Source organism: Mustela putorius, unplaced genomic scaffold (assembly GCF_011764305.1).
Source record: "Mustela putorius furo isolate JIRA1106 unplaced genomic scaffold, ASM1176430v1.1 tig00000997_pilon_pilon_pilon, whole genome shotgun sequence".
NCBI classification, from domain to species: Eukaryota; Metazoa; Chordata; class Mammalia; order Carnivora; family Mustelidae; genus Mustela; species Mustela putorius.
Window position 1 is genome coordinate 426392 of NW_025421527.1, and position 22039 is coordinate 448430.

The 22039-nt window shown below is 47.9% G+C and overlaps 1 protein-coding gene across 3 annotated transcripts in view; it reads right to left on the bottom strand.

Annotated features, from left to right (window-relative positions):
* Window positions 1–4336, bottom strand: part of CUNH1orf226 (chromosome unknown C1orf226 homolog) — a 260479-nt gene extending 256143 nt beyond the window's left edge. For all 3 annotated transcript variants that reach the window (XM_045086554.1, XM_004751409.3, XM_013055532.2), the window contains exon 1: window positions 3804–4336. In XM_045086554.1, coding sequence (XP_044942489.1) covers window positions 3804–3908 — 105 coding nt within the window. In that variant the 5' untranslated portion in view covers window positions 3909–4336. The remainder of the gene's footprint in view (window positions 1–3803) is intronic.
* Window positions 4337–22039: the final 17703 nt, after the last annotated feature.

The following is a 22039-nucleotide window of genomic DNA, read 5'->3' on the forward strand; positions in this document are numbered from 1 at the left end:
AAGAGATTCCTGAAACTGACTTGAAGCCTGGATCTCATCTTATCTAGTGAGGTGAGCCTGGGTCAACAACTTCCACTGCACTGCAGTTTCCTCGGCTATAAAACAGGGGGTTGTGTCCTAGGTAAGCTGAGGTGCTTTCCGGTTGTGACAGTCTGCGCCAGACTCATGGTCTCCAGGAAAGGTTGAGGCGATGAGCCTGGGTATACAGACTGGGCATCAGGAGGAGGAACCGGAACCAGGAGACAACGGCCCTGGGGCAGCAGCAGCTCCATGGCTCGTAGTAAGTTCTCACTAAATATCAGCTAGAATCAGATGGTCGGAGCAGTTCTGTGATGCTAGATGAGTTAATCCCTCTGATCCCCCAATTTTTTTCATCAGAGAAACAGAGAGGACATGAATGCTTCTGTTTCTACCTGAAGAAAAGGCTTTGTATGGGAAAGTCCCATGTGAATTTAAAAAAAAAAAAAAAAAAAAAAAAAAAAAACCTACAAAATGCATAAACACCAAAGCCATGCCCAGTCCCCTCCTCACCCAGCACGGGGAGACAGTCGGTCAGTGGCACTGGCTACCAGGAAGACACATGGGGACAAAGGGAGAGGCAGGGACAGAGCAGCCACATAAGCCATCAGGCCGAGTGAGATTTTACCACCCACCTCCCAGCAAGGATCAGTGGGCTAGGCACCCATGCTGCCCACGGAGGGCAGGTAATTAGGAGCAGCACCCAACCAAAGGGGATATGTGCAAACAGCCCGACACTAAAAGTTTACGGAATTTCCTACATCAGAGTCCAAGAGGCCAGCAACCTGAGAATGCCCCGCCAGGGAGCCATGAATCAGACCACCGCCCAGCAGAGTGGACACTCCATAAAAATGACTAAGTAAGCACGCGATCTGGGAGTCTGAAGGAGTCAACGCTCCCAGCAGTTGAAATGCTGGCTTTGCCATCCACAGCTGTGTGCACTACAGCAGGCAACAACCCCCCCCCCAGCCTATACCGTCATTTATAAGACATGAGGAGACCCGCCTCCAGGGAAGCAGTGAGAATCACATGAAACCACGCATGAAAAACATCTGAGATTAAGTGCATGATGTTTTTTGTTTTCTTTCTTTCTTTTTTTTTTTTTTTCTTCGAGAGAGAGAGATGGGGGAGAAGGAAAGAGCATCTTAAGCAGGCTCCTCAACCAGCCCCATCGGGGCTCAATCTGTCGACCCTGAGATCATGACCTGAGCCGAAATCAAGAGTCCGACGCGTAACCCACTGAGCCACCCAGGTGCCCTCATGATGTTGTTTCTCAATGCGCCGACCGTCTGACTCCCAGACACCCTTCCACCCCAGCCGTACCCTTTCAATCCCTGCAGAGGCCTGAAGATGAGTGGCATCCATCCACACAGCCCCTCCATCCAGTGTTGATTCTGAAAAACTGCCAGCGCTTGGGACAGAAAAGACCTGGGCTCATTTTCCAAGGGGATCTGACAAGGCCCCGAGATTACATTTACATTTCCCAGCCCGTGCTTTTTTCCAAAACGAATGTGGTGCAGATTTAACCCTGACATCCCAAGGAGCGTGAAGGTCCACAGACCCTGCTCTGGTGGAAGGTGGAAACCAGCCCGAGGAGGCTGGGTTTTTTTCTGGGACAGAAAATCGGATTCCACCGCTACTCAGGTCCCGGCTGATGCAGTTTGAACGTCCTGGTGTCCAGCATCGATTACAAAGGGCTGGGAGTTAGGACCAGTCCTCAGTCAGCCCTGTGCTTTCTCCTCTACCTTGCCGTTCTCAGGGCAGAACCCCTTGGTCAGCTGTGTCTCAGATCTGCATTAGGAACAGCCTGGACCAGCTGTGGCTCCCCATCCTCTAATCAAGCACCACTGTGTGTCAACCTGGGGAAGTCACTAGAGGAACTACATCATGCCCCAGACATTTGCTTAGAAAAGAAATTCCATGTAGGGAAGGTGAAGGTAAGATCCAGCAAGTTGGAGGCAAGCCTCAAGCCCAATATTTCTCAAAATCTGGTCCCAGCCACTTGCATTAAATCACTACAATCCCCCTTAAAGGTACCCAGTCCCAGGCTCCCCCCCAGATGAGTCAAATTAGAATTGGGGGTGGCAAGAATCTGACTTTTCAATAGGATTTTTATGCCTGTCGCGTTTTGACACCTCGTCGGGACCAAAGGCAGAGACTGTGCAAAAAAGAATTAAAAAGGGTTTAAAACACTTTAATTCTTGATCCCCCTTCTTGCCCTCATTCTTGTGAAACAGAGCACTGGTGAACCAAACAAGACAAAGCCAATTCCCCAGTTTACGGATATCCAAGAAAACTGAATTATGGGCACAATGAAAAGCCATGCTGTACAGTGACAAAGGCTCACCAGAGCAACAGGCCTGGACAAAAATTAACCCAAACATCCCATCTTAGACCAACCAGATCTATTCTGAGAGAAACAAGATAAGATCTTGGCTACAGCCCCACTCTGGCCCCAGCCATACCCACTAACTCCGCTCTGCATTCCTCCACAGGGTCTGAGTGGGATGGAGGCAGGGGTGTCCTAGGTCAAGCAAATGTGGTTGGGGGAAGGTTATGGGGTGGTGGGGGAGTAAGATTCACCACTTCACACATCCCCATGAGAAGGAGAAAGATCTGAAGGTAACTGACTGCATTGGGCACATGTCAGACACTCAAAAAATGTTTCACAAACTGAAGGAAATAGCCACCTGACGGAATCACCCTTGCCTGAGATAACAACCTGCATCTTCAAAGCCAGGAAGGAAAAAAGGGAACGGAGAGTAAAACAGTCTCCACATCTAAAGTAGTGTCTTTTTTCAAAACCAGCAAGAACCTAAAAAACAACCTCCTGGCAGGGGCAATACCTTCTGTCACTTATCAGCGACAGGCACGCTGCAGGTGCTGAGAAACTCTGAGTCTTTGGGGTCAGGCGGCACGAAGGAAGAGCAGAAGCACTTTCCGCAAGCGATGGGCAGCGGGAGCCCAGCTGCGATCGCAGGAACCAGAACGCCTCCCTCTGGGAAGGGCATCCCAGGGGGCCAGCCTTACCGCGCACCTCCGGGTCCAGTCCCGAGGCTTGCGCCCCGCCCCCTCCCCAAGGACCGACCCGGGGCTCTGGCCTTGGCGCTGCAAATTCCAGTCATCCCCGCTAAATTCTTCAACAGCGGGTCCCCACTAGCTGCTGAAACTTAACATTACGCCACAAAACTAGCAAATGGGCAGCTTTCACCCCTCCCCCTTCAATGACTGGCGCCTGCAAAGAAGTCCTGGCAAATCAGGCATTTAAGAAGTGACTGACACCTGGACCCGGTTACCTGAAATCTAGAACAAAAACAAACACAGAAACACCCCTGTAATATTTTCCTCGATCAGGAAGTAGGCATCCCCCCCTTTAAAAAAGCAAAAACAAAAACAAAAACAAAACCTTCCTGAAAGCACCTCTCCCGCGGGATCCCAGCAGGTAAATAACACCAGAGCTTCCCCAAAGCGATTCTAAAGAATCAGGGGTCCAGGCTGCGCTCCCTCGCTGGCTTCTCCTGCTCGGAAGCAGGGATCGGGAAGTCGGGCAGTCCCGGGAGGTGAGGATGGGGGCGTCCGCAGGTGGGAGGAGGGGGCGCAGCAAAACCGCCCAAACTTCCCAGCCGCTCTGAAGCAGTTCTGGGCAGGAGCCCGCGGAATTCAGTCCCGACCAGGGGAGTCCCCTCCCTCACAGAAAGGCCCCCGACATCAGCCTGGCCCGCCAGCCCCGCGTCCGCTCGGACGTGCCCCCAGGCGGCTATTGCCCCCCCTCGGGGGCCCCTCACCTTGGCCTCGAAGCAGATGCCGTGCTGGAAGGCGTCCTCGTTGTGCAAGGGGATCCGCAGGTCGTGCCCATCGTCCACAAGGTTGTACTTGGTTTTGCTGGGCATGGTGGTGACCCGCGGTGGACCGGCTCCTCCAGAGGCGGCGGCGGGAAGGGGCTGGCCAGACCCGGGAGGGGTGAGGAGGGGAGGGGAGGGGAGGGGAGGGGCGCAGGCGGCCGCGGGAGCCGGGACCCGAGCGGCGCCGAGGGCCGGACGGCAGCGGGCTGCGCGGCTGCGGGCGGCGCTGTGGCCGCACGATTCCTGCGGGCGAGGAGGGCGGCGGCGGCGGCGGCGGGAGCGGGCGGCGCCGGGCCGGGGGAAGGGAGCGGTGGGCGCGCGGCCCGAAGCGGGACCCGGCGCGGCGGCTGCCCGGGACGAGGAAGAAAAGGCGGCGGCGGCGGCAGCAGCAGCGGCGGCGGCGGCGGCGGCAGCAGCGGCGGCGGCGGAGCGGGGCGCCTGTCACGGAGACGCCGGATCGGCCGCCCCGGAGCTGCTCCTCCTGCGGGGCGGGGCCTGGGCCGGCTCCTCCCACGGGCGCCCAGGCCCCGCCCCTCGCCCGTACTGGCCCCGCCCCGCGACGCCCGCCTGCAGAGCAGGTGAAAGTCCCCGGGAGCGCCGGACCCGCGCTGCCAGGCAGGCGAGCCCTGCGGCGCGGCCCGCGACCTGCACCGTGCTCCCGGGCGCCCGGGCTCAGCCCTGCTTCTGTTTTTATGGTCACGTTCGGAGCCGGGTGCCGAGGGTCAGCCGCCGCAGCAGCGCCTTGGATGTTTTGTTTTTGCTGTGGGGGGGAGGGGCGGTGTTTATTGTCCGGTGTTTATGTTCTCCCGGGAAGGCCCAGCTCCTGGCCCAAATACATCCAAATCAGTAATTCTGAGAGTTCCTTTTCCCTGGAGAATCAAGATTGTACCCAGTGGGGGCCCATCACAGCCGCTTTTTCTTCGGAACGTTTTGTTGGAGCGGTGATTTGTGGCTTGTGTAATGGGACCTGGGGGATGCCTTTTGGAATGGTGTTAATATTAAAAAGCCATCAGCCTGTGGAAATGGAGGAGGCCAAAAAAGGAATACTAAGCACAGGAGAATCCTCAGCCTTTTCATTTTTCTTAATTAAACCTTCTGTAACCGGCTATGGACAAGATGAACTTCCAAGTTATTTCCAATTGTTCTATTCTTCCTCCCTCCCTAAATACTTCAGTCAGTTTGCCCGTTAAGAAGAGACCCCTTTGCTTTTCTCCTTTACATCTAGAGCTTTTGGCTTGCGCAAGGTGCAAATGAAGGGGTCATAAAAGTATCTGCCAGAGACACCTGCCAAAACTTCATAGGCAGTGGTACAGAATAACTATGATTTCCTTGGCTTCCCATTACCAAAGCCCCCAAAGACAACCAAACACTCTGGTGCCAGTGGGAGTCCAACCTGAGATCACGGAGACCAAATAGGCACCTCTTGAAGGTTGAATTCATCACCTTTGATGCCCTTTGATCCCGACATGTCCATGTGCGGAAACTCTCAAACCAAACATCATTGACCGTTACGGGGCAAGCTTGGAATCACCACAAAGCAACACAGTACTGCTTGCAAAAGGCATATCTTCCTATGCCACTTCCATGATAAATTCATATAACAGAATGCCTTACTGCCAAAATTCTACTTCTCATATTGTCTCATAGTGCTTAAGTACAATTGTCCTTGCCTAAATTTTGCTCACTCCCTATCCGCTGAAATGATTGGTCAAGATGTAGCATCTTCTGGGATATCCCCTTAAATAAAAGCAAGCTGAGAACTGGAACAAATTCATCACATACTTTATGCTGAATAGACTTTATTATAGTCATAAATATTAGTTAGAGCCAAAAATCACTTGCACTGAGGAAAAGCACCACTAACATCTTTATAAATACAGAACATGAAAGTCTAATCAAGCACGTCTGACTCTTTGAATGTCACCATAGTTTTAATATATGCATCATAACCTGCTCTCTGAAATCTGGAACAGAACTCAACAACTTCAAGACAAGACCTCAAGCAACTACGCATTGACCTCTCTTATTTCCTCCTGAATTTAGTCTTTTGACTCCAAAGTGCCTTTTTTCTAGATTTCCTTGGGCCCTACTGGACTGCTAAATTTTTGGTATTTCCTATATAACTCTCTAACACACGGTAGATGAGACACAAAAAGCTGAAACCCCAAAGATATTTCAGGGTCTAATACAGTGACTACTCTGTAGTTGACAGCTAGTTGTAATTTATGGAGTCCAATAATAATAACTAATGTTTGCTGAACTTTTTCTATGTGTCAGGCATTTTTCTTAGAGCCTTATGTGTATTATCTCATTTAATATTGACAACACTCCAAGGGTCATCCCATTTTTTAAGAACCGAGGCACACATGTGTTATGAACTTTCCCAAGGTCACACCAGAAAGGAGAGGAGCCAGAATTTGAATCCAGTTCTACGTCATGAGGTGTTTCCATCATGGCCTGGATTGCCATGAAACTCTTCTTACTACAAACAAGATGCATATCAAATTTAGGGTCTATGTTTTATTTGGATGTGCATTGGTGCTAAGCTGTATTCCTTCCATTTTAGTTGGATGAAATGTTCCAAAAAGAAGGGGACTATTCTCTGCTTTGACCTCCACATAATACGTCAGAGCCACACAGGCATAAAAACACCCTTCTTCCAGAAACAATGGGCATCCAAAGTGAATTTCCTTATTTTTTTAGCAGTGATCTCAATCTTGTTTTTGCACCTTTAAATATAATTGAATTTCCCACAGCATTTCCAAATCTATTTTTTAAACAAGTCAAGTTTTATCACTTTCCATATCCTTCTGTATTTAAAAACTGCATAAAACAATTTTAATCTGAAGTACATTTAAAATATAAATTGCTAAGGCGTATAATACTTGCTGTGTTAAATTTTATTAAAACTTTGTTTAAAAATGAATTGAAAAAAATTCCTGAGTCCCTTTAGAACTGGAAATTTCTCGAAGATTCTCTAAGCCAGCTCCCCCCACCCTTTTTTTAAATAAGTGACTCTTTTTTTTTTTTTTTTAAGATTTTATCCATTTATGAGACAGAGAGCAAGCAGGAGAAGGAGCAGAAGGGAGGAGAGGGAGAAGCAGACACCCTGCCGATCGAGGAGCCTGACACAGGGCTCCCATCTCAGGATCCCCCCCCCCAGATTGTGACCCAAGTCAAAGTCAGCTGCGCAACCGACTGAGTCGCCGTCACCCCTAATTCACCTGAAAGAAACACGAACCTGGGAGAGTAAGTAGCTTGCCTACATCTCACTCTAAATGAGAACTCCTACTTCAGTGATCTTTTCCTTACACAATGATGGGTTATAAGTAAATTGACAGGAAACTTTATTTTTAATACATATTTGGAGCTGAGAAAATTCATTTGCTTTTGGTTGTAAAACACCTGCTTCTCAATGTACTTCCTGTGCATTTTCTTACCTGGTCATAGGAGATAAGTACGATCAGTATACCCATTTTACAGATGAAGAAACTAAGAGAGGGAAAACTTGTATACGTCATAGAGAAATAGGTCCTGGGAATCCTTCCGTGAGTTTAGCCACAAAGAATGAAGATAATGTCAGCTTGCCCAATACTGCTCAGATACACACATGGAAATAATTCAAAATCTTTGTAGAAATCTTATCAAATATTAAGAACACACAACGATTTCCTCCTGCTAGATAACATTTAGCTCCCAAAAGTTCAAATTCTTTTTTCACGGCATTGTTTTTAAGTTGCCTGGGGCACAGAGAGATAGAAATTGTTAGCCCCCATTTTATTCTCAGTGGACAAGGATGACTTTGTTCGAAACTACTGCAGAAGGGGTGAGAACTCAGAATTCAGGGTTCAGCACTCAATCTGAGCTCGAATCTGCTGAAACAAAGGACCGGCCTACATTATTTTTTCCCCTTAAAACTGACAGCCGTGACCTACACCCCTATGCCAAGGGCAGGCCACATTTCCCATGTATTTATTTTAAAGGTGAGCCTCTCTGTCGACAAAATCAGGTGTGTTATGTTTTTATAAACTAAATACTCTTTCAAATTGACTTCCACATGGAAGTTTGTGCTCCAGGCCTTCTGGCACAGCTGGCCAGTGCAGAGGAATGAGGCAGGAAGAAGGGAGCCGTGGGGAGCCGGGCTGCAGCTCCCCAGTTCTGGCCTTCTGCAGCGCTTTCCCACTCATCTCTGAACCCGAGAGGCAAGAAACAAAGAGAATGGAAGGTCTTGGACATTCTGGGAAGGTCTGCTCACTGCCTCACAGCCTTCTTTCTTTCTCTTGGAACACTTGTGGAATGATATCTTGAGGATGGAGCACAGGCTGCAGGTCTTAGCCAAAAGCCTTGATCTTAGCCAAAAGGCCGAGAAGCCTTGGGTTTGCGGAATTTTGAACTGAAGGCAGAAGGCTGGGTGCCTGGCAGGGCTCTGAGCGCCCTTTCTCATGGAGATTCTTCTAATCTCTCCTGGGCGATGAGACCATTCCTTGCTTTTTGAATTCAGCTTTCCTTTTCAAGTTAACAGCTGTCTTTCTGGGTTCTGTTTAATATTTCAGGTGAGAAATTTTTATTAATTCAACAGCTTCTCACCAAAGTGCCTTGCGATCAAAGGCAATACAATCATTTTTGACAAAAACTAACAAGAGTTTCTTCATTGGGGGTGGGGGGTAGCAGGGGGAGTCAGAGAGGTATATACCGCAGGGAGACAGTTTTGAAGGGTGGAGGGTAATGTGTGATCTGAGTATAAAAAAGGATCCTGGGAGGAAAGGGAAGTCTTCAAGAGGGAGGTGAGGCTCAAATCCAATCTGAAACTGGGGAAGGATTTAATAGTACGGCAGGAGGAGCACCGAAGACGTGGATGCAGGCCTGTAGAGACATTAATCTACAAAGTGTCTTCAGGAGACACTGAGGGGACCAGCTCCCTGGAGGGAGAAGCCTGCAAGTAATTGCCCTTGGAGGGAAGGCTGGTCCCAGAGTCTGGGTGCACTGTGCCAACGCCGTCAACACCGAACTGCCAGGACGGCGCTCCTCTGTGGGAAACGTGTGAACAGGGATGTGACCTGGGGTGCTAATTCAGAAAGATCACCCCGCAGAAAAGGAAAAGAAAACAACATGCTGTCCCTGACCCTTTTATTTCAGCTACAAATGAAAAAATTGGTGCCAAACAGATGATCGGGTTTTCATACCATGAGATTGTGTTCTCCCGCACCTGCAAACAAAGGATGATGAAACAGAGCTGCAGCAAGTTTCCCTCAGGATGGCGGGCCCCAAAGCACCCCCCTTCTCATGCTTCCAGATGCTTCCTAATTCTTGCTTCCATTCCGCTTCAGCCTCAGGCCTTCCCATTGGGAGACTATTTGCGGATTATCCGTATGGTCCTCCGTGCAATTCTCTGTGGTGTGTGTGTGTTTGTGTTAATGCTCTGTGATGGCAAGGAGAATTTTCTTTAGTTAACTGCTCTGCACGAAGTTGGTTTTAGGACCTTCACTTTTATTCCTCCTAACTTAAATCTCGGTTCCTAAATCTGGGGCTATTTTCCTTCGTTATCTATTTAAAACACAAAGTAAGCCCAGCTGTTAGAGTTGGAGCTTATCTATTCCACTCAATCTACTCTGTGGCGGTAGCTGGTCTTGGTCCCTCTTTATAAAACCCACATTCTTAAGATAAGAAACCATGGGGGGCTGGGAGAGGCCTGACCATTTGACAACACTGTGGGAAGCCTTGGAAATGCAATGTAAGTAAATATCTTATTTTCAGATCTCTCTTTGGAGGTGCAAAGCTGCTAAGCAGCTTTGTAGCAGCTTAAAAAATAAGTTTCCTCCAGACCACTTGTGTGCTTTAAAAAAAAAAAAAAAAAACTAAAACAAGAAGAAAAGAAAAATACAGATGTGCAATGTGCCCAGGTGTGTTTGGGCATTTAATTTTCCCTCCCAGGTCCCAGATCACCCACTTTGGGCTTCGAGTGTTCCGAGAGCTCAGTTTCCGTGACCCCAGACTCTGATCACCTTTATAGGTTCCTCTCCCCACCACCTAAGGTTGTCTTTTGACCTGCATACAAAGGGAGTGGCATGAGACTTTTTTTTAAAAAAAATTACAGGCATCTCAAGATAAGTTACCAGCAAATGAAGTGTTGAGGCCTTAACCAGACCCAGCTTCGGCAGTTTCCGTCATCAGCAACTGCCTCACTCCCTTAAAAGGTCTTGAAATCTCCTTTATAAATCCCTTGACATCACCAGCTGGCCCCTCTCCACACCACTCAGAGCGTTTTTCCTGGAGGGGCCTCAGAATTTTCCACCTCTCTGAACAGCCTCGTCTGTGCCATTCACCGGCTGGAGGCAGCCTCTGTAATTTGAGCTTCTAGGTACGTGATAACAGGGTAACTGCCGCCAAGCTTAATTCAGAACAAATGTTCCTCAAGTTCTTACCTTTTTCGAAAAGCTGCCAGTCTAACAGCTAGAACCCTGACAGGGTCGGGGGGCGAAGGTAGGAGCGGGGCGGGACTTCTGGATACAGGTCTGATTGTCCATTCTAGGGGCTGGGCACACCATTGGTGCGCTCTCGGGGTCCCGTGATCTGCCTGTAGTGGCCCGTGTCCGTCTGTGAGATGGGCATCCTTCCCCATGGCTGCCTACTGTGCTTCCAACACATGCTCCGGAAAAAAAGCCCTCCCGGAGCCTAATGAGGGAATGGGCCATTCTAATTAGTCAAATTTTCTGGTTAGTGGGGAGTTACCATGGATATAGGATTTACCAAGGAGAATGAGACGAGCATACAAAGCACATTTCTGAACAGTATCTGCACACCTGTGTTCATAGCAGCATTCGTCATAATAGCCAAAAGGCAGAAGCAGCCCCAATGTTCATCAACAAATGAATGGAAAAACAAAATGGGATATATAAAAAGGGTGTTTCTGTGGGCACCTGGATGGTGCAGTCCAGTCGGTGAAGCATCTGCCTTGGGCTCAGGTCATGATCCCACAGTCCTGGGATGCAGCCCTGCATCCACTCTCTGCTCATCGGGGAACCTGCTTCTCCCTCTGCCTGCGCTCATGCGATCACATAAAAACATAAAAAGTATGTGTCTGGAGATACTGTGACGCTTCCTTAAGGTGCATGGGTTTCTTTTGGAACCACAGGTCACCACCATGAATATCAATGATCGCTCTGTGGATGAGCAGAAAAGCTCTGGTTAATCCAGTGTTCCCATGGGACACGCACTCTGTACGATTTCAAGTCCCTCTGGAGACAAATTGGGCTATTGAATGAGAAAGCTAATAAACAAGAAGGCTCAGGGGCTACCTCAAGGCAGTTCTTAACTCTTATTTCCACGGGACTTTGACAGACTGGCGCTTCAAGGGTTAGAGGAAATGAATTTCCAGCTGAACCTCAAGGGTAAGGAAAAAGGCTTACATTTCCCAGCTGCTGGAGATGGATGTTATTTCATTCCAGATGCATTTATTGAGTGCCTACTATGTGCCGGTACGTCACTCATTCAACAGACATTAATAGTCACTGACTGTGTGCCCCATGAATGACTCTGAACAGTAGAAAGAAATCAAACAATTCCTATTCTCAGGGCGCCTGGCTGGCTCTGTCAGTAGAACGTGTGACTCTCGGTCTCGGGGACATGCGTTCAAGCCGTACGTTGGGTGTGGAGCCTACTTTAAATAAATAAATAAAAGTTCCTATTCTCCAGGAACTCACTTTGACCCATCAAGGAGTTAAGACTGGTATTCAGACAGTGCAAAAATATTGCTGTAAAAATGCCTCTAAGGGTTCAGAGGAAGAGAAGTCACTTGCCTGGCAGCCAGGGGTACGTGGTGGTGGGAGGTGATGTAGGGAAAGCTTTGTGGGGGAGGTACTAATTTCTCTTGGCATTAAAGGACTATAGTATATCCATGGCCAAGGTCAGAAAACGGCATTCCAGGCAGAGGAAATAGCCCTGAGACTCGCGCTGTCCTTCAATATACTGGAGGCAGTAGAGCCCCCATCCTCCACAGACGCACTGTGAGGTTACCCGAGACTTCCCTGCGGTCAGCCAGTGAGCCCTGCTCAATTGTCCACTGAGCTCTGCCGGTCCGTCCCAGATTAACGCAAGGCCTTGGCCACAGAGGTGCGGGACTGGCCAAGACCCGGCTGACTGCACACCTCCATCCTGCGTGTTTGCATATTATTCAGCCAGAAAATGATAGGGTCCCAACAAAGAGCTTTTCCTCCTGTTATAGCCAGTAAGAGGAAAAAGAGATTTTTTTTAAAGAGTGGTTGCTTATTTAAAGGCCACAATTACAGGAGTGGCTGGGTGGCACAGTCAGTTGAGCATCTAACTCTTGGTTTCATCTCAGGTCATGACCTTTGGGGTCATGGGATCGAGCCCTGCATCAGGCTCTGCACTCAGTGCAGAGTCTGCTTGAGACTTCCTCTCCCTCTCCCTTTGTCCTCCCATCCCCCCATCCCCTGCCCAAGCCTGTTGACAGGCCTGTCTTACACCTTTGCACACATATAGCCACATACATCCATGATTTCAGGGGCAAGAAGGAACGGGACCACCCTGATTCTGTACTCACACCCTGCACTGCAAGGCGAAAGGAGAGAATCCTTTATTTCACAACACAAATCTCCCAGCAGTGATTACACGTTGAGCTCTGAGAGTCGCACGCTGGCGGTGTGTTTTCTTGAAGTCTGCTTCTGTGGAGGGAAAGCAAGCCTTCCCCCACCCCGTCCCCACCACCCAGAAGGGAAGGGCAAAGTACACAGAATGATCTCCCTCCCGGGACATATGGGAAGATACCCAGCATTGACCCTGACCTTATCTCATCAAACTCTCACAACTCTGGAGGCTGGAGACCACGGACTCTTCTTAGAACTAAGAACTGAGACCTCAAAGTCAACGCCTGTCTGTTCCAGATTCCACACAGCATCCAAGTGTGTGTGTGTGGGCGGGGGGGGGGGCGCGGAATGTAAAAAGAGGCACCAGAGACAAACTTTTCCAAACAGACAATTTTGCCCAAAGGTGACCTGATGCATGTGTGTGTGTGTATAAACACGAACACACACACATACACACAGAGTTGTGGGGAAGACGTACGAGGACAAGACCAGCTGTCACACTGCCTGAGCTTTGTTTTTTGGTTTTTGTTTTTGTTTTTAAAGTAAGCTCAACAACCAGTGTGGGGCTTGAACTCACCACTACTAGGATTAAGAGTCGTCTGCTCTACCTACTGAGCCAGCCAGGTGCCAAATGCCCTGCCCCCCACATCCCGAATTTAAATCTTGGCCCATCCCTCTTGAGCTCTGTAACCTTAATAACTAACCTTGCTGTGCCTCAGGTTTCCCATCTTTGAAATGGGAACAGTAATGGCAGGTATGATGTGCCCCCAAATCACATGGGATGAAAGAATGAGGTGGGGTTGGCCATGAGTTGCTAATTGTTGATGAGTTGATCATAGTACAAGGGGGCTCATTAGATTTTTTGGTCTGCTTTTGTATGCTTGGAACTTTCCATTTAAAGAAAGTTTTAAGCAGTATTATTCACAAGAGCCAAAAGTCAGAAACAACCCAAACGTGCATCAGTAGTTGAATGGATAAATAGGGTGCCTGGGTGGCTCGGTTGGTTGAGTGTCAGGGTCACGAGGTCAAGCCCTACATGGGCTCCTCTCTCGATGGGGAGTCTGCTTCAGATTCTCCCTCTCCCTCTGGCCCTCCCCCAACACTCTCTGTCTATTTAAAAAATAAAAAGAAGAACAAAATAAAACATGGTGTATACATATGTTAAATATTATTCACCCTTAAAAGGAAGGAAACATTTTTGAAGATTTTATTTATTCATTTGACACAGAGGGAGAGCCCAAGTAGGCAGAGCAGTAGACAGAGGGAGAAGGAGAAGCAGGTTCCCAGCTGAGCAGAGAGCCCAACATGGGACTCGATCCCAGGTTCTCGGGATCATGACCCGAGCTGAAGGTAGACACCCAACAGGTGGAGCCACCCAGGCCTCCTCAAAGGAAGGAAATTTTGACACATACTACCACACGGATGAAACTTGAGGAATTATGCTAAGTGAAATAAGTTGGTCACCAAAGGACAAATATTGTGTGATTCTACTTATAAACAATACCTAGTGTAGAGATTGCCGAAACCAAGTGTTGGGCGCTCAACAGACAGAGCCACCCAGGCACCCCGCATTCCTTCTCTTTAGTTTTTGACTTCCACAACCCACTCCACTGTAAGTCTGTTTGCCTGTGGCTACCTTGACGAGAGGGACTTTTTGGAAAGGGGCATATTTGCAAAGTCAAGACCAAAGACAGGGTCCTTGTCTTCCTCATGGCTCCTCAGAAAGAGTGGTGAACTCTGAACACTGAGAGAACCATGCCCTCTCAAGAAGGCTTCCAAGGATCCCACAGCCTTGATGTCTCTCTGTACGAGATCTTCCTCAGACTTCTGTCTAGCTTGACGTGATATCCTTACAAAACAAGGAATGAAATGTCAGATGTTGCCTCAGTACAGGGGTAACATGGTCTCCCCACAGAGTCTTTTTAGAGTCCTCTACCACACCCTGGGCTCTGAGTCCAACCTCCATACAAGCACCCCTGGAGGCAGTGAACTTTGCCCCATCGACCGGCCTCCATGTTCCCTCTGCTCGGGAGCTGGAGACTAACACCTCAGAGGACTATGCCTCAGTCCAAATTGCCTCTACTCTCCTCACCGTCAAGACTCCTACTCAGTGCTCACCCTCCCTCCCACTCCCTGATTCACTCATCCGTTTATTCATGTAACAGTGCTACATGCGTGCATTCGTCTCCCTGCCCCAGTGAGTTGGTATGATGTGTGATGCCTAACTCAGGAGTGGAAATGAATTGTCGAGGCAAGCTCCTCTGGGCTTCGAATACTATTAAGACAACCGCCCACATGGCAGCAGGGCCGGTGAGTGACAGGACCGTTGTGCTGTGATGTACTGTGCTTCGAAGCTGTCACTCCACACACTGCTAGGCAGCTTGGGATGGTCACACAAAGGTTATTTCATCTTTCTCCAGATCCTGATCCCACCATTAGCTGAGATCCTAGATTAGGGAGACCTCATCATGAGATTTCCACCTCCAGTTTGTCTCCTCATTTCCCTGAGGAAATGTCGTTCGCAGCCCCGACGTGGTCCCCATCACAGCTGTCTTGCCATACTTGCTCCTGGTCACCCTGGGGTCTGTGTCTAGGACAGGGACATTTCAAAGGCCCAGGGAAGCAAGAATCCATGCTGTTCTATCACTTCCCATTTCCCCTTAGTGTTAAAGATGGATGGATTGATTGATTGATTGATTTGAAAGAGAGAGCGAGCAGTGGACTCCCACTGAGTGAGGAGCTCCGTGATGCGGGGCTGGACCTTGCCACGCTGAGAAAAATCACCTGAGCGGAAATCAAGAGCCACCCAGGTGCCCCTTCCCTTACTATTTAGAGCGATTTAAAACACTGAAGGAACACACTTTTAGGGTTAGCGCCTTCCACCCCATCCTTTTACACAGGAGAAAACTAAAGCCCAGAGAAGTTAATGACTTTTGAAAGACCACACAGCTAGCTGATAGCATAGGTGGAGCTGGGACTCGAACTTCTGGGTCCTTCCGTGAGCCCAGGAACCTGGGATTATCTACCTGCCACACAGAACTCCGCAGGCACTCCAGACACAGACCGTTCACAGCGGACTGCCGGACTGACGGACTGCAGGACTGCCGCCTGGCTCCCGCAACTTGCTTTCCTTCCAGGGGCAGCTCTCTGTACAGTAACATAGTCTCTGGTGCCCTCAAGGGGCCAAACCGAGCAGCGGCGACTTGCTCACACAAGACAGCGTCTGGATGCAGCCTGGGAACCGAACCCTCTGATCCACCCCCACCCCAATTTTATAGAATACTTGGGAATCACCTTTTCATTTTGAAGACCATGAAACATGTTGAAATGTGTCAAAGCACATTTGAAACATAAACTGCCCCTGACACTTTCAAAAGCCTAGGCCAGAGCCGGGCCTGCTCCCAGAAGAGCCTCCCCAGAGCCTGAACTTGAAATGCCTGCGCAGCTAGGGGAAAGTGTGAGGTGCCTCAGCCAGAGAAAGGGGTGCTGGTTTCCGCTTTCTGGGTCCCAGGAGCCACAGAGCAGAGTGTTCAGGCCTGAGAGCACTGGTGAACGGTGGGTGCTGACAATGAAGCAGGGGAAAAGGGAAGCCATGGAAGCCAGAAGCCCAGGGGCTGTGGGGGAGGGAGGACGTTAGGATGTTGCAGGGATGGGGGACCCACGACGGCTGACTTGGATAGGAAAGACCGCAAGACGGAGAGCCAAGATTTGGGGAGAACTGGGCGTTCCCCACTCTTTGTTCTGTGATAAACATCCAGAAACCATGGCCTTTCTTTACTAACCACTGACATAGACTATAAGTAAGCAAATTTAGCTATTCCATGATCTGTTCCCATTGCCCTGTTGGACAATGGAAAATGGATACTTAACTTGTAGCTCATTTCCTGTCCGACCCTCAGATGATCCAAGTCAACATTTATCCATGCTTCTCTATGACGGGCACCGCGATGCCACAAGAGACCAAAGGGACCCACACTCATTTGTCTCGACATCCTGCTTGGCCAGTGCAGAGCAACCTGGTAAGTATGAGATCTGAGCAGTGTGATTCAGGACAATTAGAGATGCTGATTCCCCGTGGCAAGTGTGGAATTCTAGGCCCTGGGCTTTCTGACTGGGTGCTGTTCTTATTTACCTGACCCATGGGACTGTCCCCTCCTTTCCCCTCCTCATGCCTCACGCCTTTGTCCCCTCCTCATACCTCGCTCTCAGGAAGATGCTTGTATGAGTCAGTCATTGATGCTAGCTACTATAACAAGCAATCCCGAGTCTCAGTAACTTAGCCCATGAAAAGCATTTCTCACCCATGCAAATTTTTTTTTTTTTAAGATTTTATTTATTTATCAGAGGGGGTGGGGAGAGCGAGCACAGGCAGACAGAATGGCAGGCAGAGGCAGAGGGAGAAGCAGGCTCCCTGCTGAGCAAGGAGCCCGATGTGGGACTCGATCCCAGGACACTGGGATCATGACCTGAGCCGAAGGCAGCTGCTTAACCAACTGAGCCACCCAGGCGTCCCTCACCCATGCAAATTTGAAGTGGAAGTTTCTGGTCAAGCAGCTGGTCTGCACAGCTTCTTCTAAAATGGTTAGTCAATTTCGCCTCAAGACCCGGGCTCCTTCTCCCTTGTGGCTCCGCCTTGTCATCTCCACGGGATCCTCTAAATGCTTCTAAAAGACAGCCAGTCTGAGAGAGGAAAGGCTGTTTCAGCTCAACCAGGGGGTTCACACATCACTTCTGCTCCTGATATTGCAGTGAGAACTAGCCACATGGTCCCTCACACACGCACCAGAAGCCGGGATCCAGGGGTCCCTGGCTGGATAGCTACTTGTTGGCGGTAACTCTGCATCTCAGAAGGGAGCATGACATTTTCTGCTGGTCATCCCCGCCCAAACAGCACTGTGGAATAATTAGGTGTTAAAGTTCTGCTATGAGACACAAGAAATAAAATGGATTTTTGACTTACAGTTTGTTCTGCATAAAGACAGGTCACAGATAAAAGTGTGCTCCCTGTTCCAGAAATTCTGAGCTGAGGGGCACCTGGGTGGCTCAGTGGGTTAAAGCCTTTGCCTTTGGCTTGGGTCATGATCCCAGGGTCCTGGGATTGAGCCCCGAGTTGGACTCTCTGCTCAGCAGGGACCCTGCTTCCCTCTCTCTACCTGCCCACCTCTCTGCCTACTTGTGATCTCTGTCAAATGAATAAATAAAATCTTTTTTTAAAAAAGAAAGAAATTCTGAGCTATAAAGGCAGAGATGGCATAAGACACTGTATTTGACACTAAAGTAAGATGTGGTTTGAGGAATTGGTGGCAGATGAGCAGAAACTCCAGCCTCCTGCAGGTGCCTTGACCAGCTCAGAGAGAATTGGATTTGAGGCCCCTGGTATCTGCACCTGTTCCTTTAAAATTTGAGACCTAAACCTCAAAGGGTTTCTGATCCAAGGTGTGCATTTGCCATACCTAGAGGTGATGATTTGATTATATATTTTATTTTATTTTTTAATTTTTATTTATTTGAGAGAGAGAGCACAAGCAGGGGGAGTAGCAGAGGAAGAGAGAGACACAGACTCCCCACTGAATAGGGAGCCTGACTCGGGGCTCGACACCAGAACCCCAGGATCATGACCTGAGCCAAAGGCAAATGCTTAACTGACTGAGTCACCCAGGAGCCCCTTGATGATATATTTTAAATTGACTGACAATTTGGCTACCGAAAATAGTATCGTTAAAGTGCAGAGAGAGTTCTAAGATCTGTTTGAATATCTGAAACAGTCTGTTTTGGATAAAATGATTAACACTTCACTCTTCAATCAAAAAATAGATATTGGGGCTCCTGGGTGGCTCAGTCGGTTGAGCATCTGACTCTTGATTTCAGCTCAGGTCATGATCTCAGTGTTGTGAGACTGAGCCCTGCATCGGACTCCATGCTCAGTAGGGAGTCTGCTTGAGACTCTCTCTTCCTCTCTCTTCCCCTCTCCTTGCTTGTGCTCTCTAAATAGATAGACTGATAGATTGATAGAGATAGATGATAAAAATCTCTTTTAAAATAGATATAAATATTGCCCAAGCCTAAGATCCTGCCCAACCTTTTGTCCTTTTGTGTGGACCAGGGGGAGAAGGGGAGGGGAAGGGTCAGCGCAAAGACTGTATGGTCAGCTTTGTGGAATGAACCCACGAACTAGTGAGAAGTGGGTCCCCCAGAAGTAAGGAGGGTCCTAGAGTATGCACTCTCTCCCTTGCCTGGAGCTCTGTGCCAAACACAGAGAACAAAAGAGGGGTCAGAAGAATACTGAAGTCATGGAATCCTCATTCATTCTTAGTGCCAATCCCTGACCATGGACCCATGCATTCTAAAATTCTCCCTGACTAGGACTGCTCCAAAAGCCTAGGTGGGGACTGGCCTGTAAGCAGGGGCTGGGCTAGCTCTAGCTCTAAGGGCTTGAGAAGCAGGGGATGGGTAGACAGAGCATGATCATCATCAGAGAATGCAATACAAACCACCCGTTGTGGTTAGTGGTGTTTAAACTAAGATTAAATTGTCCTCAGGCTAATGAAGGGGCGCCTGGCTGCCTCGGGTGGTAGAACGTGCCACTCTTGATCTTGGGATCATGAGTTTCAAGCCCACACTGGGTGTAGAGATTACTTAAAAAAAACAAACAAACAAACAAATAAATAAATAAAACTGTTCTCCAGGCTGATGATCTAAACTTAGTGCACGTAAGTATCATCCTGGGGAGGAGATTGTACCAAAATGCCCCAGGGCACCAAGTAGAAAAGTTTTTTGGGTCAGGACCAGAAATCTGTGTTTTTCAACGGCATGACGAGGTAATTCTCCAGTAGGTGTTGTGGACATAGCCGACAACAGCTGTGGGCTAGGAGGCTACAATTTGGTGGCTTTAACAGAAATAGAAATGATTTCTATCACCATCCAGGAAAAATTAAAATCCCTTTTTTAAGGAAAATATTCGTGTCACTTGACATAATCTTATCATAGAGCTTTCAGAAGTTGAATATGTATATTTCACTTCTTGGCAGTACACATTTTACATTTTGAAGCAGTGATCCAATTTTTATATTTTTGAGGCTGATTTTGTGTCTCAAGAAAGCGAAATGTTAAGTTGCTCATTTAGGCACAGATGTGTGGAGTCGGTGCAGTTAAATATCCCCAGTGTGGCCGGGGAATCGTAGGTCCTTTTTGAAACAGGCGGTAGAAGGACAACATGGATCTTACACAACACAGCAGCTGTACAAAAGTGTTCTGTTTAACTAAAACATGCCCAAGAATTCTGAGTGCTTTTCTTCAAAGGTGGTGGGGATTCTAAGTTTTGTTTTGTTTTTTTTTTTAATTTGGCAGAGAGATCACACGTAGGCAGAGAGGCTGGCAGAGAGAGAGGGGGAAGCAGGGTCCCTGCTGAGCAGAGAGCCCGATGTGGGGCTCGATCCCAGACCCTGAGATCATGACCTGAGCTGAAGGCAGAGGCTTAACCCACTGAGTGACCCAGGTCCCCGGAGATTCTAATTAAACTGGCCTCTAGTGGATTTTTTTTTTTTTTTTAAAAACTTTATTTATTTGAGAGATAGAGACAAAGAGAAAGCATGAGAAGAGGGAAGGTCAGAGGACGAAGGAGACTTCCCACCAAGCAGGGATCCTGATGAGGGACTCGATCCTGGGACCCCAGGATCATGACCTGAGCAGAAGGCAGATGCCTAACTGACTGAGCCACGCAGGTGTCCTATAATGGATTTAAAAAAAAAACAAAAACCTGTTGTTTTTATGCCTTTCCTTTTCTTTTTTCTTTTCTTTTCTTTTCTTTATGTAATTTCTGTGCTCAGCGTGGGTCTCAAACTCACGATCCCAAGATCAAGAGTTGTAAGCTCCACCTCCTGAGGCAGCCGGGTGCCCCCAAAACAATTGTCTTTTGTTTGAAATGTTTCTTTTTTTCAGGGTGAGTCGCATGAAATACTGCAAATGTTAGTTTTTGTAGAAATAATGAAATTCTACATATAATAGAAAACATAATCAAGGACTCTGAGTTGAAAGTGGCCTTAAAAGTAAACTATTCCAGCTGCTCGTCTGATGCTCACTGTGGGAACGATGCTGGCCTTGGAAGCTAAGGCCTGCGTTTGAGCCCCGGCTTTGTCATTTGGGCAGTAGCTGTATAACCTTGAACATGTGGCTTATGCTTTTTGGTCTCCAGTTCTCCATCTCCACAATAACGGGGTGACCACCACGGTCTCTCCCAACCCCGACATTCTGTGACTCTTTTCTTGTGACAGTCTTCACCTTCCTCTTCGTATTTATTCATAATCTGAAGAAGACAGATGAACTGATTTTTACTTTGCAAATTACCCCTCGATTTAGAATGAATGGATTAGAATGATTTTGTAAAATCTGTACCTAAAATGAAAATTTCCTCATCTAAAGTGCTTAAAATGTGAATAAATAACTAAAACTCCCAACAAAATCAGAATGGGAGAGCGTGCTGTGACGTAAGGCTTCAAGAAGACAATGGCAACCATCCTGACAATGATGCTTTTCCGTAAGTAGAACCTGTATTCAAAGTGGAATTACTGTGTTCCTCACTACAGACAAATAGGGCCATCAAATATACAGTTGTTATCACAAATGATCTCTGGAGACACAAGCTCATGCTTTAAGAGCTAAAACTCAGCATCTCTTTAATGCCTAATGGGATGCACCACCCTGCTTGAACATGAATTTCCATCTGGAAAGTGACTTCGTTTTAGCTTCTAAGTAATCCATGGAAGAACATCTTGCAAGCCTTTCTTCAAAGATAACAAAGATAATCATCTTAATTTTGAAAGAATTGATACAAATGCATAACTTTCTTTAGATGCTCTGCACTTTCAAAGCACACCGTATGAACTCACTGAATTATTTAAATTAAATAAAGCACCAGATACTCAACAAATTAGATCATCAGTGCAGTTTGAAACAGCCTGGGCATTGGAGTCTTGACTGCCTCTTGCTAGCTGCATGATTGTAACAATTTACATAACGTCTTTGAGCCTTAGTACTCTCATCTGTAAATGGGAATAATTCTACACAAACACTAAGCCTAATGGGAGAAGCTTTTTTTAAAAGATTTTATCTATTTATTTGAGAGAGAGAGGAGGGGGAAGAGAGCACAGAGGAAGAAGGAGAGATAGAAGCAGACCCCCCCCCTCACTGAGCAGAGAGCCAGACTTGGGGCTCCATGCGAAGACCCTGAGATCATGACCCAAGCCAAGGCAGATGCTTAACCTACTGAGCCACCCAGGTATCCCCTAATGAGAGAATTAAATAGATAATACCAAAAAAGGAAATTGTGAAAAAAAAACTCATATTATCCTTAGAGTGAAAGTCTGATTTCTTTCTTCCCTAATGGGTTCTGATCACCAATTTCAACTTGTAGGTCTCCCCCTCCCACCACCCCAAACACCAAGCAATTCTCAGACACCAGCTTAGTCCTATGATTTAACTCAATTCTGACATTGTCTATGGAAATAGTATTAGATTCTGCAGGCTAAGTGACTGGGTCTGTAAGACGTCCCCCGCTCTACCTCACATGCCAATTTCAAG